At 43.3% G+C, this 15,801-nt stretch overlaps 1 protein-coding gene across 10 annotated transcripts in view; it reads left to right on the top strand.

Moving 5' to 3' along the window:
* The window catches only part of MYOT (myotilin), a 64,179-nt gene that overhangs the window by 27,685 nt on the left and 20,693 nt on the right, over positions 1-15,801 (top strand). For 3 of the 10 annotated variants that reach the window (XM_053294005.1, XM_053294004.1, XM_053294003.1), the window contains exons 7-9: positions 1,842-1,961; positions 3,513-3,768; positions 15,108-15,689. In XM_053294005.1, the coding sequence (XP_053149980.1) occupies positions 1,842-1,961; positions 3,513-3,768; positions 15,108-15,689 (958 nt within the window). Of the gene's footprint in view, positions 1-1,841; positions 1,962-3,512; positions 3,769-9,640; positions 9,733-10,594; positions 10,772-15,107; positions 15,690-15,801 lie in introns of those variants that run through there. The other 7 variants (XM_053294007.1, XM_053294006.1, XM_053294011.1 and 4 more) reach the window with 5 other exon arrangements.

Raw genomic sequence — 15,801 nt, 5'->3', positions numbered from 1 at the left:
TTAGGTGAACTAGGTGGTCGCCTCGCGCCAGGCAGGGACTGGGAGAGGTGCCAATGGTCTGGGTCAGATACCACCTGGGGAACCAAAAGCAGGACCACCCCACCCACCCCTGGGGCAGCAACCTGTGAGGTGTGCTCTTGCACCCCCACCCCCTCTGCTCCCATGGGCACACACACACACCTCGCATCATCCAAGCAGGCAGGCGGGCTACCAAGCAAGCACTCCCCAAACCTGTCGACCAGCCGGCTGCCTACTTGCTCTACCTGACGCCTCTGCCCACTACACCTGGTGCTGCCAGCTGCTCCTGGCCAGCCGGCCTGCTGTGGCACATTATAATTGCGTTGCTGCAGCTGCAGAGCGGTGGGCAAAGGCAGCAGAGTGGTGAGGACAGCAAGTGGGGGGGCAGGAGGAGGGCAACAGGGAACACCTGCCCGCCCACTCAGATGATGGGACTGCCCACCTACTTGCTTGGATGATGGGAGGCAACCACCCATGTGGGTGAAGGGGGTGGGCAAAGGGGGCAGGAGGCACCAAAGCCAGGCTTTGCCCAGGGCACCAGCAATCCCTGGGCTAGCCCTGCAATCATCCACTTAGTATTTTGGTTTTTACATGCCTGTCATTTAGCTATAAAATCCAAGAGGTGTGTGAAGTGAAGTGTAGTCCAAGGATTCTGAACCTAGTGACTGAGATGTAGCTTTACCCATGCTGGTGCAACTAATGTGCCTACTTGAAACCACAGATCCCAGTCTGCCAGAGCCTAAGAATATTTACTTGATAGTCTGTCCCACTGGAGCTGAGTGAGACTTCCTCCCAAATATAGGACCTCAGCCTTACTTAGAGTGCAGTAATTGGTGACATGCCTTTCCAGCAGCTTACATAAAGTCAGACAGTTTCTGTGTTCATTAATCTACACATGTTCCCCTAGGACTGAAGGTTGGAAAGCTTTACGTTTAGGTTTAAAAAGTTAATATTGTGGATGTTAGGTTTTTGGTTTTGCTTATAGTGATACTCTGTTCTGCTGTTGCTTCTGTTTGCTTAGGCAAATATTTTGCCCGATTTAAATGGTTTTTTAAGAATTTGACAACTGTCCTGGGACAGCTGAATGTGGACCATAAAATACAGCAAGAATAAAGTGACAGAAGAATCAGAACAGAATGCTCATGATGCCAATGTAAGAATAACTTACACTGGCAACATGGGCACAGAAAGTGTAGGCCGCATCACAGTCTCTGGCTGCTTTATAGGCTAGCTTGTCTTATTTGTACAAGCAAACCAGGGAGCTGCTTCATGATACTGGCCAACAAAGTTCATAATTTATAGCTAGGCTCACTGGTGTTATGGTGTGACTATACAGAATATTCAGTGGTGATAAGCTATTGCCAGACAGAGATCAGTGCTTAGTAGGTAGACACATTAATTGCACCAGCAATTGGAGTCTAAAGCTGCTGCTCAGTTATTAAGCTCAGAACAAGCAGAGGTGAGCAAATATTGCAGTGAGATAGGGAGTTAGTGCTTCATTTACTTCCCTTACACATATGTGTACACCTTTATGGCATAGATTAAAAGCTGTGATGGAAACAGTGATAACACTTTTGAGAGTTGCCATGCATATGTGCACAGGCCTTAACTGCAAGTAACAAACAGTTTGAATACTTATGAAATGCTGTTTCCCCCCAGTAACTGATTTATTTTCAGTAGCAAAATGATTAAATTCCAATTCTATGGGAAATGGGAGTGAAATTGCCACTGCTGATGTCATACGAGGGAAAGTAGGGGAGGAGATACAGCAGCCTGCTAGCAAGTCCTTCAAGTGTCTCTCCTTTGGTTCTTTCCCCTTTCAGAGGAAGTTTGCACCTTGGTGATTACAGAAGCTTTCCCTGAGGATTCTGGCATATTTAAATGTATTGCTGAAAATGAATTTGGAGCAGTGGCATCCAGTGCACACCTTACTGTTTCTCAAGGTAACTGCTGAGTCTCCCCCAGTTCTTTGGGAGAGCAAAACACTTTAGAAGTTAGTTTTGGCCAGTGTGGTGTAGTGATTAGTGTATTGGACAAGGACTGAGGAGACCTGAGTTCAAATCCCCATTAAGCCATGATACTTGCTGGGTGACTCTGAGCCAATCACTTTTATCTCAGCCTAACTGACCTCATAGGGTTGTTGTAAGGAGTTTGGACTCCTGGAAGAGCAGAATATAAATGTGTTTTTTAAAATGCATACTAGCAGAAAGCAATGTGCTCAGGCCTAATAGCTCTCCCTATTTAACTCTGGAAAATGCAGCCCAATTCTACACTTCTAGTTAGCTGTGCAGCAAAGCACAGTATCAGACTGTAAGCACAATATGAATACTGAAAAAGCTAGATCGTGTTAAATCCATGCCAACTGGAAAAGAGGCACCTTTTAGGGTAAAGTTGTGCCAGCAAGTCGGTGTCGACTCTTGGCCACCATAGAACCCTGTGGTTGTCTTTGGTAGAATACAGAAGGGGTTTACCATTGCCATCTCCCGCGCTGTATGAGATGATGCCTTTCAGCATCTTCCTATATTACTGCTGCCTGATATAGGTGTTCCCCATAGTCTGGGAAACATACCAGTAGGGATTCAAACCAGCAACCTCTTGCTCCCTAGGCAAGATACTTCCCCATTGTACCATTAGGTGGCTTATGCCTTTTAAGGTGGCAGCTCTCTTATTTAGCAGGAGAAAAACAAGTGTACCTACTGCTTCATCCCAGCATAACATCTTTCCTAGTGTCTGTTGCTGGTCTGGTATCCCCGTGTGTTTCTTCTTCTCTTGTGAGAGCTTCTGCAGATAGGAACCATTTTCTCACTCTTTCCCTCATTCCTTTTGCATGTAAACCACTTCGCGAACCTTTTTGCACTTAAAAGTTGGTTATGATGCTGTATATCATGAAAGTGAAGCAAGTGCCAGCAGTGCAGCACCTAGATAATGGGCTGCTTGGGAAACTGCAGCCCATCCCACACGTAAGCTGCTCACTCAGAGCTTCCCAGTGCAGAATAATTCATTGTAACTGAATAAATGTAATTCATGAATTAAGAGGCACAGCTGTTCCCAAGCTTATGAAATTCAGTGCTGATGGAGATTTGAGCAAATTAAGTTTGGTGCACTTCTAAAACCAGTTTCTTTCATTTTCATTTGATAAAAATCCCTAACATTATCTCTTCTTTAAAGTCCTGACCCTGTTTGTCCCTTATTAACTCTGGGAAATTCCACAGAGATTTCCTTCTACTTCCCCCAACTCTGTTTCAGTTTCTAAATGGCTGCATGTTATTATTTGCTTTTGTTCTTGAGTTTCACCCCAAATACTGTTGTTGTTCTTTTTCACCAAGACCTGGTGGAATGTGTCAGGGGATTACCAGAGAAGCAGTCTTATTTACAATGACAATGAAGCTCTTTAGAAATCACCTCCCTGTCCCAAACAGGATAATGAGAGAATGGTGTGAGTCACTGCTTTTGGTTTTATTTCTGCTGGTACCTCTGATAACTGTGCTTTTTAGGAACTGAAGAGACTGAAAGTTATACAGCAGCTACCTCATACTCAGATATGCCAGCCACAATGAACATCACCTCCACATCTCTTCCTATTACCACATATGGTGCAGACAGCAAACCCTCCAACGTAATGGCACAACAACAGCCCTCTGGCCAAGCCAGTCAAATGGAGCACCCAAGTTCCTGGTGGCAGGATTATGGGGATGAGAGCAAGGACTTTGGTGGTGTTTATGAAAACCCTCCAGAGATTTCAAACCATTGGTGAGTCAAAGCATATAGCACTTATCTTTCTTATATCCAACAATGACAACTGCTTTTGCTAGAGATAATTGCAAATACTACCATAAATCTGCCCAGTATAACATGCATGGAGTTTGGAAGCCAGTTGCTGACTTGTATGCAAGTGTATGTTAAATTCACCCATACGTTTAGCTATGCTACTATGCACATGCCATATGCCTTGGATTAGGCTGCCTGTCACCATGACAGATAAATGGCCTGATGTTTAAAGTCCTGACCACAGAGACTTGTATGCAGTCCTAGAGGCTACAATACATTAATCATGTTAAGGACTTCTGCAAATATTTAAATAATATTTAAATCAATCTCCACTGCTAAAGTCAGATGCTTAGCTATTCTGCCATTCTACTTCCAGGGGCCTGAAGTAGAATGTTTTGCTCTGCAACTGTTGAGGATGAACACTGGAGCAAAAATATAGGCGGAGATAATTTCTTCTCTGTGGAGACAGATGGATGCGCTATGCATGATTTCAGTAAATACATAAAATAAACAGAGCCTGAGCCTTTGCCAAGTCTGCTAAATAGTTAACATAGTGTTCTAACAATATATTTGCATCAAGCATCACCAGTTTCCTGTGACAGAAAGCAGGGTGCTTTCTGTCACAGGAACAAGTTTATCATCTTATTTCTGGATTTAGTAAGAAACCTTTAAAAAGCAAATTACCTATTGTGAACACACCAATACACACCACTAGCTATAAGAGGGTTGATTTTTAAATAAAGAGTTCCATGTGGAATGGATTCAACTTTAATTTTAAAAGCAACATTATTGTAAAATAGAAGTTAAGTCCATATAAAGAAGTTATCTTGGTCCTGCATAGGGTCATAAACATTTACACCTATCAATTTGTGTTCTCGGGACTGGAGCACTAGCAGCGCACTGCTATGGTCTGAAACCTCTGCATACTAGGTAATATGACATCAGGAGGAAGAACTGTTCAGAAGTCCAAACTCAGGGTGGCTACACACAAGATGTTAGCCTGTTACAGCAGAAACAACAAAGGTGTCTTCAACTTTCAGGGACTAGTGTTTATGCCATGATAAATTTGTTAGGCTGCAATCCTACGCACGCTCTAGTGAATACAGTATAGTGGGTCTTCAGAGTAAATATGCACAGGATTTTGCTGCGATTCGTCTTTAAGGTACGAAAGGACTCTTTTTTGCTTCAGAATTCAAGGGTGTTCAGTACAAAGGTGTAGCAAGGTTGAAGAGGGCCCTGGGAGAATTCATGAAGATGGGCCCCTGGGCCCTGCCTCCTCCCGCACCCTTTGTCTGCTGCAGGAGAACTATATGAATATGGTGAAAAACTAAACACTCTTGCCATGTCCTTTCTCTTGCTTCTATGTAAATAATATTGCACAGTCACTTCCGACACTCCAATCAGGAGCCAGCGGCTTGAAAATGAGCCAGGGAGATGGGAGGGGAGAGTGAAGATGTTTCACAGCCACTGGGTCACCTCCATCATGGGCCCAAGGATATAGTACATGAGCCAGCTGGGGTGGAGGGTAACATCTGGGGGACAAATGCCCATTGTGATTTTTGACAAAGTTTACACCCCTAGAGGTGGAAAATAGGTGATAGCATTGCTTTCAATGTGTTACCGTGTTATTATTGTCCTGGCCATCAGTCCTAAAGTAAAGTAAAGTGTCGATTTGGTGTCGATTCCTGGCAACCACAGAGGCCTATGGTTGTCTTTGGTAGAATACAGGAGAGGTTTACCATTGCCATCTCCCACACAGTATGAGATGATGCCTTTCAGCATCTTCCTATATCGCTGCTGCCCGATATAGGTGTTTCCCATAGTCTGGGAGACATTCCAGCAGGGATTTGAACTGGCAACATCTGGCTTGCTAGTCAAGCCATTTCCCTGCTGCGCCATTAGGTGGCTATGACCATCAGTCCTGCAGTGGCCAAATTTGCAATGGTGCTTTAGAAGCTTTTAAACATTTAAAAAACCCACAAACTACTATAAAATGCCAAGGATGTTGTCGGAAGAATGGAAATGGAAATTGGCAGGAATGTCTTCCAAATATTACTCCACCGAGAGAACAACATGTTCATTGTTACCCTAACTCTGACCCTAATGCTACCCTAAACCGTTCCTCTCTGCAAAAATGACTGCAATTTCACCCAAACAGTTTGAGGGTAGGGATAAAGAAAGGGTGATAACACGGAGAAAACTGTCAAGTGCAACAATGCTATCACCTCTTTTCCATCTCTAGAGAGGGAGACATTGCCCAAAATTACTCTGAGCATCCATGCCCTGCAAATGTGATGGTACCAATGGCCAAAATTTTGTGGGCCAGGCTCATGGATTAATAGGAGGCATGGCTTATTCAGTGAAAGACCAGCGTTCCTGAGTTCCTTTAAAAGGTATACAGAGGAAGAATTTTTAGCACGCACAATTTTTTTTGCTCTGTAAACCACTTTGTGAATTTTGTGTTAAAAAGTGATATATAAATATTTTTAATAATAATTTCCTAGAAATGCTGCAGCATGTGGATGAGGAAAACTTAATATATTGGCATTCTCATTTTGCATAGCAAGCCTGTCCTCGGTTCGATCGGGCATCCCTAGACATTAAGAGTGCCGGAACTGGGATGGCCTGAAGCTTGTTCTGAAGTGCAGAGCCTTAGTTCCTTATTCATACTTATTGCAGTTTTTGTTCTCAATTTCATTACATGTGCCTGGATCATAATCCATTAAAAGTCTTTTCTGAAGTTTTATGCCATAGATTCTCCTGGAGCATCTCATAGGGGACAGTCTTCTGGTGTCAGGTGTATGATCTGAGCTAGCCCAATGGTTATCTGGGGGAGTAGAGGTGTGTAAACTTCAATTCATTATTTAAGCTGCTTTTTCATGTCTAAGTGGAATAAGGGACCAGGAAGCAGAAACCAACTTCAGTCTTGTTACTTTCTATGCCTTTCTTTGTTCATTCAGTCTCTTGCAGAGACAAAGCTGCTGTTTAATTGATGTCTGGCTGTCAAAAAATCAGCTCTCAAATAAGCAAGCTAAACTACTGTAGTTAAAGATGAAGGAGTCTGACTTATCAAAGAGGAAAATGTGACCTTTAACACTCTTGCAACATTTTATGAAGCTAATAATTACTACAATTTCCTCTGGTGCCCGCCAATTTTCCTCCTTCACTGTCTGCTTTTCAGTGAAGAGGCTTGGATTTCAGTCAGGCCCATTTCCTTTTCATAATCACTTTTCTTTAGGGGGAATTCATGTTAATTTGTGCCCAATTAACACATGCTATTTAGAATGTGTTCCCCAGAACACTGCTATTGCTGAGCTTGATTTTACATTTTGATTCAGTTTTAACCTTGATCTGGCAAAAGGCAGACAAAACCCCAAAAAGGAAGCTAGTAACCTAAGGGTTTGTGTATTGGAAATACAGACTTTTTTCTTCTCTATAATTCAGAGTGGATGTAAAAGCAGCATTGCTTTTACATTTTTGCTTTACTCCTAATTCACTTAAGTTGGAGGGAACAGTAGATCTCTTTGTGATGGCACAGAATTAAATCTTTGAAGTTTTTCTGTCTCAGGCTTTCTCTTATGGGATAAATTGCAGATTAGTATTTTGGCTAACCCTGCTTATTACAAGTAACTTGCCACTCCTTGTAGCTGGACATTGTTTTGCCACGTGGCTCAGAAAGGCTGTTCATAATACCGTGAGGTGTGTGTGTGTGTTTCTGCTGAACATACCTTCCCTGCAGACGATCTAGTCCTGTTAGTGGGACATGTGGTTCATGCTCCCACACCATCCACACTGCTTGGAGCAGCACAGATCTCCGGAGGCCAGGACAATGCGTCTCGGCCTCTGGATATCCCACAATGCACTGTGTGACGAGCAAGGTGGATTGGAAAAATCCTCCAGGAGTCAGGCACTCTAGCTAAAACAAGAATATTCACAAAGGCTATCATGCTCCCAGACGATCCAAGCTGCTTGGAGCAGTATGGATCTCCGGAGGCCAGGACAATGTGTCCCGGCCTCTGGATATCCCACAGTGCACCATGTGATGAGCACAGTGTATTGGGGGGTTCTCCCAGGAGTCGGGCGCTCTAGGTCCCTGACTCTGTGCATGCTCAGGCTGTGTGCAGTGCAAGCACCCACAAAACCCGGGCGCCAAGGTTAAGGCCATGTTCGTGCCCTTAATCCTGGCTAGAGTTAAAAGTAATGTTTTGCGGGCAGGCAGCACTCAGATTGCCTTGATCTCCTGGCTTTAAAGGGGGCTTAGAAAAATTCATGGAGGACAGGTTTATCAATGGCTACTAGTCTGGTGGCTGTGGGCTGCCTCCAGCCTCAGAGGCAGGATGCCTCTCAATACTAGTTGCAGGGGAGCAACAGCAGGAGAGAGGGTGTGCTCTCACCTCTTACCTGTGGCAAGATGCCCAATGGCATCTGGTCAGAGGTGCTCTTACCCCTGGGGCTCTGGTCCATGGCCTCCAAAGTCCAGGGGGACCTCCAAATGACTGCAGGGCATCCTGACGCCACCCCGCGCCCTGCCAATGATCTGCTGAACTGTGGGTTTTCTGTCATTTTAGCGGCCATGTGCTTGGCTGGGGCCTGTCTGTCGCAAGCTGGCGATCTATTTGAACTGTGCAGGTGTGCCTCGCAGTTTTCAAGGGCTGCTGGGCTGGACAGACAGCCCCAGTGGCCGCTCTGCCCGCCACTGCCATGGGAAGGGGGGTGAGTGGCCTGCTCAGCTAAGACACACACACCCCACAGACGGTGGCTAAAATTACAGAAAAGCCATGTTTGGGCACAGCGGGAACTCGCAGCGGTGGGGGGCCTGGCAGTGGCAGCAGCAGGACCTTGCAGCAGCAGCAAACTCTTGTGGTGGGGGGTGGTCAAGGCACCAAAATCACCTAGGTGCGCCACTGCATCTGGTGGGCCACTGTGTGTATCAGGATGCTAGACTAGATGGGCCTTGGGCCTGATCCAGCGGGGCTGTTCTTCTGTTCTAGTAACTGATTAGTTAGGTTAATTACATATTTTAAAATTCAACCAAAAGGCACTCCTGATTAATTGGGCAACATTTTTTAAAAGGTTCATTTAAACTATAAATACTAAAAATAACTGCAGGTGACATCTCATCTTAGAAGAGATATTTTCCTTTCAGCCTCACACAGGACAAGGGAACGCCTTTTCTAAGATGGAGACTGTGACAACTAAAGCCAAAGTAATTTTTCCCTTCAAACTATTGTTTGTCACATGCAAATATAAATGATCACTTAACAAACCAATCTGAATCTGTTAATTGGATAACCACCATCTTTAAAGTATTAACTTTGTGAAAGTGCTCTTAGTTAGTTGTATATTTGCCCACACACAGAAATCCCAGACTACAGTATATGATGGATTGTGCTGGTGGTACTCTGGAAAAATGGTGCCTGGGTCTCTTATGCTGGTTTTAGACCATAATAAAGATGGTTAGTGTATGATGACTTAATCCCTGGAATGGATTAAGATGCCTATTGAAAGAAAAATTCAAAACGGATTTTGTCTGCAACCTTATGCATATTTACCTGAGCGTAACTTCCATTTAATACAGTCGGTCTGTATTTAATACAGTGTTCCCATGTGGATACCTAAAAATGCTCGGGCGAATCGGCGCAGGCGAGGAGCAGGTCCTTTGTGTGTGTGCATATTTTTGTGGAATAGCCTTGTATGTGGCTCAGGCTGAGGAGACTCTTCAAGAGAGGAAGGGCAGAGTGGCGCTTGAACAAAAGGAGCGCCGGCCGGACTGGTTCCAAACACTGAAATCTGATCGCGTGGAAGAGCCTCCGTTTCAGAATCGAAGTCCCCTCACTCAACTTCTCAGGCGGGAGGGAGGCGCCTAGAGAAAGAGCTTTCTTTTTCAAACGGCTTTTGAGCCGGAGAAGCACTATTCGCGTGCACATTAAGCGATTGCGTCTTTAGGTAATCTTATCACCTTCTAACACACACATCAACACAATGCAGCAACGAGCACGAGCTGCGGTGGGTGACTCTTCATCTCGCCGCCTTTCGGGATTTTAAGAAACCCTCCTCCTTGCATCCTAAATGCTAATAAGCTCTCTTTATGTAGCCGTGCTTCAGGATTAATTCTGCACCGGCGCTGCCTCTCAAGGTTGCAATCCCATGGCTACGTCTTGGACCCAAGAGCCCCATTGAAATCAGTGGGAGTTACAAGTAACTCGAAGACCCTATGCAAAACTAGGCATGTCTAACTCTGCAACACGCATAGACTAGCTCCTGGATAGTCTGACGGAAGTCTTTAGGACAGCGAAACTATTTCGAGGCTGTTTCGTGCAGATAGGCTATGGACTGGCGGAGGCGTCTTCCCCAGGGCCTTATTGAAATGCTGATGGAAAGTTGTTTTCCTTGCCCTTGTGAGCGCTCCTCAGGGGGCCTTTGGGCTAGAGCTTTTACCGCCCTCTCACCAAGGCAGCGAATTCCTTTTTTATTTTTTTTAACTTTGCCCCAAAATATCTGTGAGCGCGGGTATTAGTAGCGAGGCGTTGTCTGAAGGACATTCCTAATCTGTTTTCCCTGCCCCGCTCAGAATAGCTGCTCGGAGCGGGCGCCCGACCCACGATATGCAGTTAAGGCTGCAATAATCCTATCTCCGCTTACTTGGGAGTAAGCCCCATTGAATTCTCCGGGGCTTACTCCCGAGCAAACATGCATGGTCTCGAGCTGCATCACTAGTTCCCTTAGAAGCCAAGTATTCGTGCTGTTAGTTTAACTGTAGGTGATGGCGCTCAGGCAGATTGGAGACTCTTATTTTGATACCTTAGTCGGAGTAGGTGGACAAGCGAGTCCATCAGATGTCATTATTTGGCAGCAGATAAAAGTCACTGGCCTTATTAATACTAAGCGGAGAGCTACTATGAATGTAGTCTGTGTAAGTGAATGGCTGGCCTTTCCCCAAAACTTTGGTTAAAAATCCTCAGGTGATATCTTCTCTTGGTTGTAGGTAAGATATTTTTTTCTCCTTCCCTCCCTTCACCTCTAGTGAGCGTTGGTAGTCTGGAGAGGGAGGAATCCAAGCATTCCTACAACTCCAGACAAGTGCAATATCGTGGAATTTGCCGCTTGAAATAGGTCCCCCCCGCCCGCCTCCGTTGTATTACGGGGGAAAAGCTTGCGATTCCTAGTATGCAGATAGTGCGTTAAGCTGTAGTCGTAAGAACACATATTAGAGAGTAAGACCCATTGAACGTAGTGGGGGGCTTCCTTCCGTGTAAACGTGCACTGCTAGTAATGGATGCAAGATGCACTGCAATCCTCGCTGTGTACGACGTTACAGAGGGACCTTTTACTTGTTAATGTCTACTTGTGCTTCACGACCTGGTTTAGTAGGATAGGTGTCTTTAGCAAAGTCTAATAATAGGATCTCATTGTCCGGCTCAGATCTTGAAGGGAACGTCTTGAAAACTTCATTTGGTGGCTGGCTGTTTTAGGATGGAGGGATTATATTAAAGCATTCAACTTGTTCCTCGTACTACTTTAAAGGGGGTCCAAAGATCTTATTTCAGTTTCATTATACCTCTAATGTACTGAGGGGGAGTTGGTTTGTTGGTTTGTTTTCTTTATTACATACTATATACTGGAAACCTCTTATCTGCCTAGAGTTAATGTCAGTGGGAAATAAAGGTGTGTTTTGGGAGTTTTTTTAAACCCCACTTCTTTAAAAAAAAACCCACCTAATAATCTGATATCTAGGGAGAATGTATAACCTCATGGAACCCACTTTAGATTCTTCTATGAAGGAAATATAACATACTGTGTGTGCATGAATTTTATATATATATATATATATATATATATATATATATATATATATATATAGCGGCAAAACAGCTGATCCGGAACCCTGCAGGGGGGAAGCAGGTGGCGGGGGCTATTTTGAATGGAAAACAGTTGGTAGAGAAAAGGTTTAGTAGTACCCATTTTCCTCTGCTCCTGTACTCAGAATTGCAGCCTCCTGGGGCTACTTTTCATTAAAAAGGAAAGGCGGGGGAATCAGGGCTTTGTTACATGCATTGCATGTAACTTCTTTCTTGCCATACATGTTTACATACAAATAGATGTATGGCTTTTAAGTATTTGCTTGTCATTGATGTTGTGCATTCTTGTTCTGTTCTATAACACTTATCTAAAAGGTGACTGTAGTTTAAAGCTGACACCTTATAGTTTGCAGAAGTCAGAAAAGCCTTGGAGTTGATTTTATACAATACTTTTTTTTAAATCCACCTGCTGTTTCTGGATGTACTTTTGTGTGGACAAACAACATATGGGACCTAGGCAATTGTGGAATTGCTGACTAGAGCCATAATTGCAGTGATGGAAAAAGTGCAGCCATTGGTAAGGGAATTGCTTTCAACTAAATTTGTAAACACACGCTTCACATAGCACTTGTCCACATGAGAGTGAGGTGAGACTGCTTGTGTGGGCAAAAAATGTATTTGTGTACTTTGATCTTGTATGATAAAGTTTCTTTGAGGGATTCAAAAAATTCTGGTTAACCTACTGCTTTAGAAATACCTGCTAACTGAGCAAAGAGGCACCTTTTAAAAGTGGTGGTTCTCTTTATTTAGCAGGGGGAGAGCAACTGGCCTTATCCATCCCCAGCACAGCATCCCTCCAGTGGCTGTTGTTGATGTCTTCCTTATGTTTCTTAGACTGTGAGCCCTTTGGGGACAGGCAGCCATTTAATTAATTAATTAATTTAATTTCTGTATGTAAACTGCTTTGGGAACTTTGGTTGAAAAGCAGTATATAAATACTCGTATTCGTATTACCTGAATTCATAGTCATTAAAAATGGTTTCTGTATGGATTATTCATTAATTTCAGTTGTACTTTATAAATTGTTCAGGAAACAGGGCTTTAATCAGGCAATGATTCTTTTGTCCCAAGATGATCCACAGGTTAAGAGAAATTACTTGGAATGAATATGCACTTATTTACCTATATATGCCTACCCTCTCCAAGTTTGGTGAGCACAGTCAAGCTAAACTAATTTGTCCCTTTGAAAATGATGTACTTAAGGACACAAACTAGATGTAACATTAATCTTATAAACTGGATTTGCAATTTGTTTTGTGTTAAAATGTAAATAGTAGCTACAGTGGTGCCTGATCCAGATTGGGACCTTGGAGCGGGGGAACTTTAACTTCTAGCCTGCACTGCAGTCTGGATTCAGATCCCCATCTCCTGAACACATTGTTGCTCTGGAGAGAACCCATTGGTGCCAATTAGTCACGAGCTCACTTAATTTTCTCTGGATTGGACCTTTCATCTGTAATTGTAAAATAGTAGTATAAAGGAGTCTTGTTTGTTTGGAAGGTTAGCGGAGTGTTAGCCATTTTATGCTTATGTAGTAGTGTATTGAGCCAGTGGGGAAGTAACTTGCCTAGGGAGCAAGAGGTGCTGGTTCAAATCCCCACTGGTATGTTTCCCAGTCTATGGGAAACACCTATATCAGGCAGCAGCGATATAGGAAGATGCTGAAAGGCATCATCTCATACTGCGTGGGAGATGGCAATGGTAAACTCTCCTGTGTTCTACCGAAGGAAAACCACAGGGCTCAGTGGTCACCAGGAGTCAATACTGACTCGACGGCACGTCTTTACCTTTAGTAGTGTATTATACATTTTTTTAAGGAGTTCACATTGTTTTGAGCAAGATTCATTGGAACATTTCACTCACTTGACTACTGTTTTAGTCAAGAATACTAAATACTTCAGTCTCTTTTTATCGGCTTCGGCTGATACTTCAGCTATGCCCAATTCTGGAGGTAAATGACCTTAAAACAGTAGTGCATATGCTGGTATCCTCCCAGCTTGACTACTGTAATAACCTCTAAATGGTGCTGCCTTTGTATGTAGTCCGTAAACTACAATTGGTACAGAATGTGGCAGCCAGACTGGTCTCTGGGACAACCCGAAGGGACCATATAACACTTTTTTTTAAAGAACTGCACTGGCTGCAGGTATGTTTCTGAGCAAAATCCAAAGTGTATTTTATTATTTATAAAGTTCTTAATGGCTTTGGTGCAGGGTACTTAAGAGAGCGCCTTCTTTGTAATGAACCCTGCCATCGACTAAGATCTTCTGGTCCAGTTATGATTGCCACTGGCTCATTTGGTGGAACCAGGCCTTCTCTGTGGCTGCCCTGGGGCTTTGGAATATGCTCCCTGTCAAAATAAGAGCATTTCCTTCTCTGATTGTTTTTAAAAAGACCTTCAGGACACACCTGTTTTCTCAGGCTTTTAATTGAAATTAATATTAAACTGCTTAACTTTGTTTATCCTGTGAAATTGTTTTAATTGTTTTTACTTTGTTTTATATTTGTTGTGTATTAAATTCTGTACACTGCCTAGAGATACACATATCAGATGGTATATAAATATAATCAATGAGCAAGAAATCTATTTTGTGAACCACCCCCCGCCACCAAAGGCTAGGCATGTGTCTTGTAATGGAAAGGAGCTTACCGGAATCCATTTCACCTGTTCCTAATACATGCCTTTTCTTCCACGCAAAATGGAAAAAATAAATGGGACACAATTAGTGCAACTGTTGCTATCCAGTGTTGGTTTCCAGTACTGTACATGCAATTATAGTTACTGGTATTGGCAGAACCCAGGTCTTATATTATTTGGTAAGTCTCTATTTAAAAGAGCCAATATACTGAGTACTTTGATAATCTAATGAGCAAGTATCTTTCAATAGTAGTGATGGCTCACATATAGAGTAATGCTGTGCATGCACAAGGAGGGAGAAGCAATTTTTGTTGATCACCCTCTGCTGCTGCCCACCCACCCACCCCCCAAGTTTTTGAGGGTTGAGAGACCTTCAGGGACATATTTCCAGGACAATAGAGGAAAGGGAGATCAGCAAAAATTGCCCCTCCCTGATTGCATGAACACAAACAGTGTTATTCTAATATATGCAAGCCTATTGGTATAATCCACTGAAAGTTAAGCACTATTGAGTTCAGTGGTAGAGGGACCATTCATCCATGTATTAATTTTGTGACTGTTCAAAAACTCAGAAATAAAGGAAACTTTTTAAATGAAGAATGAACGGGGGTGGGGAGAGAAGATTAGGCAGGCACGTTTTAGGAAGCATAACTTGTAAAGCATAACTTGTCTCTGGCAGGGGTTGGACTATATTATCTATTGGTTCCCTGGATCTATTTTTATCTATTGGATCTCATTGGATCCACTCTTATGAATCTATGTAATCATTGCTAGTTGTTGTTGCATGCCATTTATTTATTTTTATTTGTATTGTTTTCCTAAAGGGATTATCATCATCAAGACAGCCACTCTTTGCTGAGGCAGGGTTTCACTCAGCAACCTAGCCAAGAGGGGCCACAAAATTTATCGTCTAATTTTTTCCAGCTGACATCAAAAAGCCCATTTTCACCTTCTAAAACACAGGACAATTGTGAAATCTTCCCCATGAGTGTCAGTAACCTCCCATCCATTACCTCTATGTATCAACCAAGCATGTTTAACTATGAGCGTCCAAAACATTTTATCCAGTCTCAAAATACATATCAAGTGAAACCACAGCCTCCAGGACCAGAAACTACACTTCCAAGCAGGCAAACCAAGCAGTCTTCCATTCTAATCCAGCCTTGTAACCCTAATGAGAAGAAATTTTCTTCCTCTTCATCGCTGAGCTCGCCAATCTCGCTCTCCTCACCTTCATATAGCGCTTCATTTCCCGTAACACCCGCATCTGCTCAATCTCCTGCTAGCTCATCATCTGGGCAAAGGATGTCATCCATGCATAACCAGTCCCCTGCAGCATTCCTTTGCTCCGTGTTGCCCTCCCATTTTGATTATAATAGCCAAGGTCCTTCCTCAGTGGAGTCAAAGTAAGTATGTTCACTCCCTTGCTTTGAATTGTGTGCATGTATGGCTCTACTCAACACAGGTGTTAATTTTACAGTCTGTTTGCTTTCTAAATGCTAAGAGGTATAGGACTTT

This window comes from Hemicordylus capensis, chromosome 2 (genome assembly GCF_027244095.1).
Source record: "Hemicordylus capensis ecotype Gifberg chromosome 2, rHemCap1.1.pri, whole genome shotgun sequence".
Lineage (NCBI taxonomy): Eukaryota > Metazoa > Chordata > Lepidosauria > Squamata > Cordylidae > Hemicordylus > Hemicordylus capensis.
This window is presented reverse-complemented; position numbering and strand designations above follow the sequence as displayed.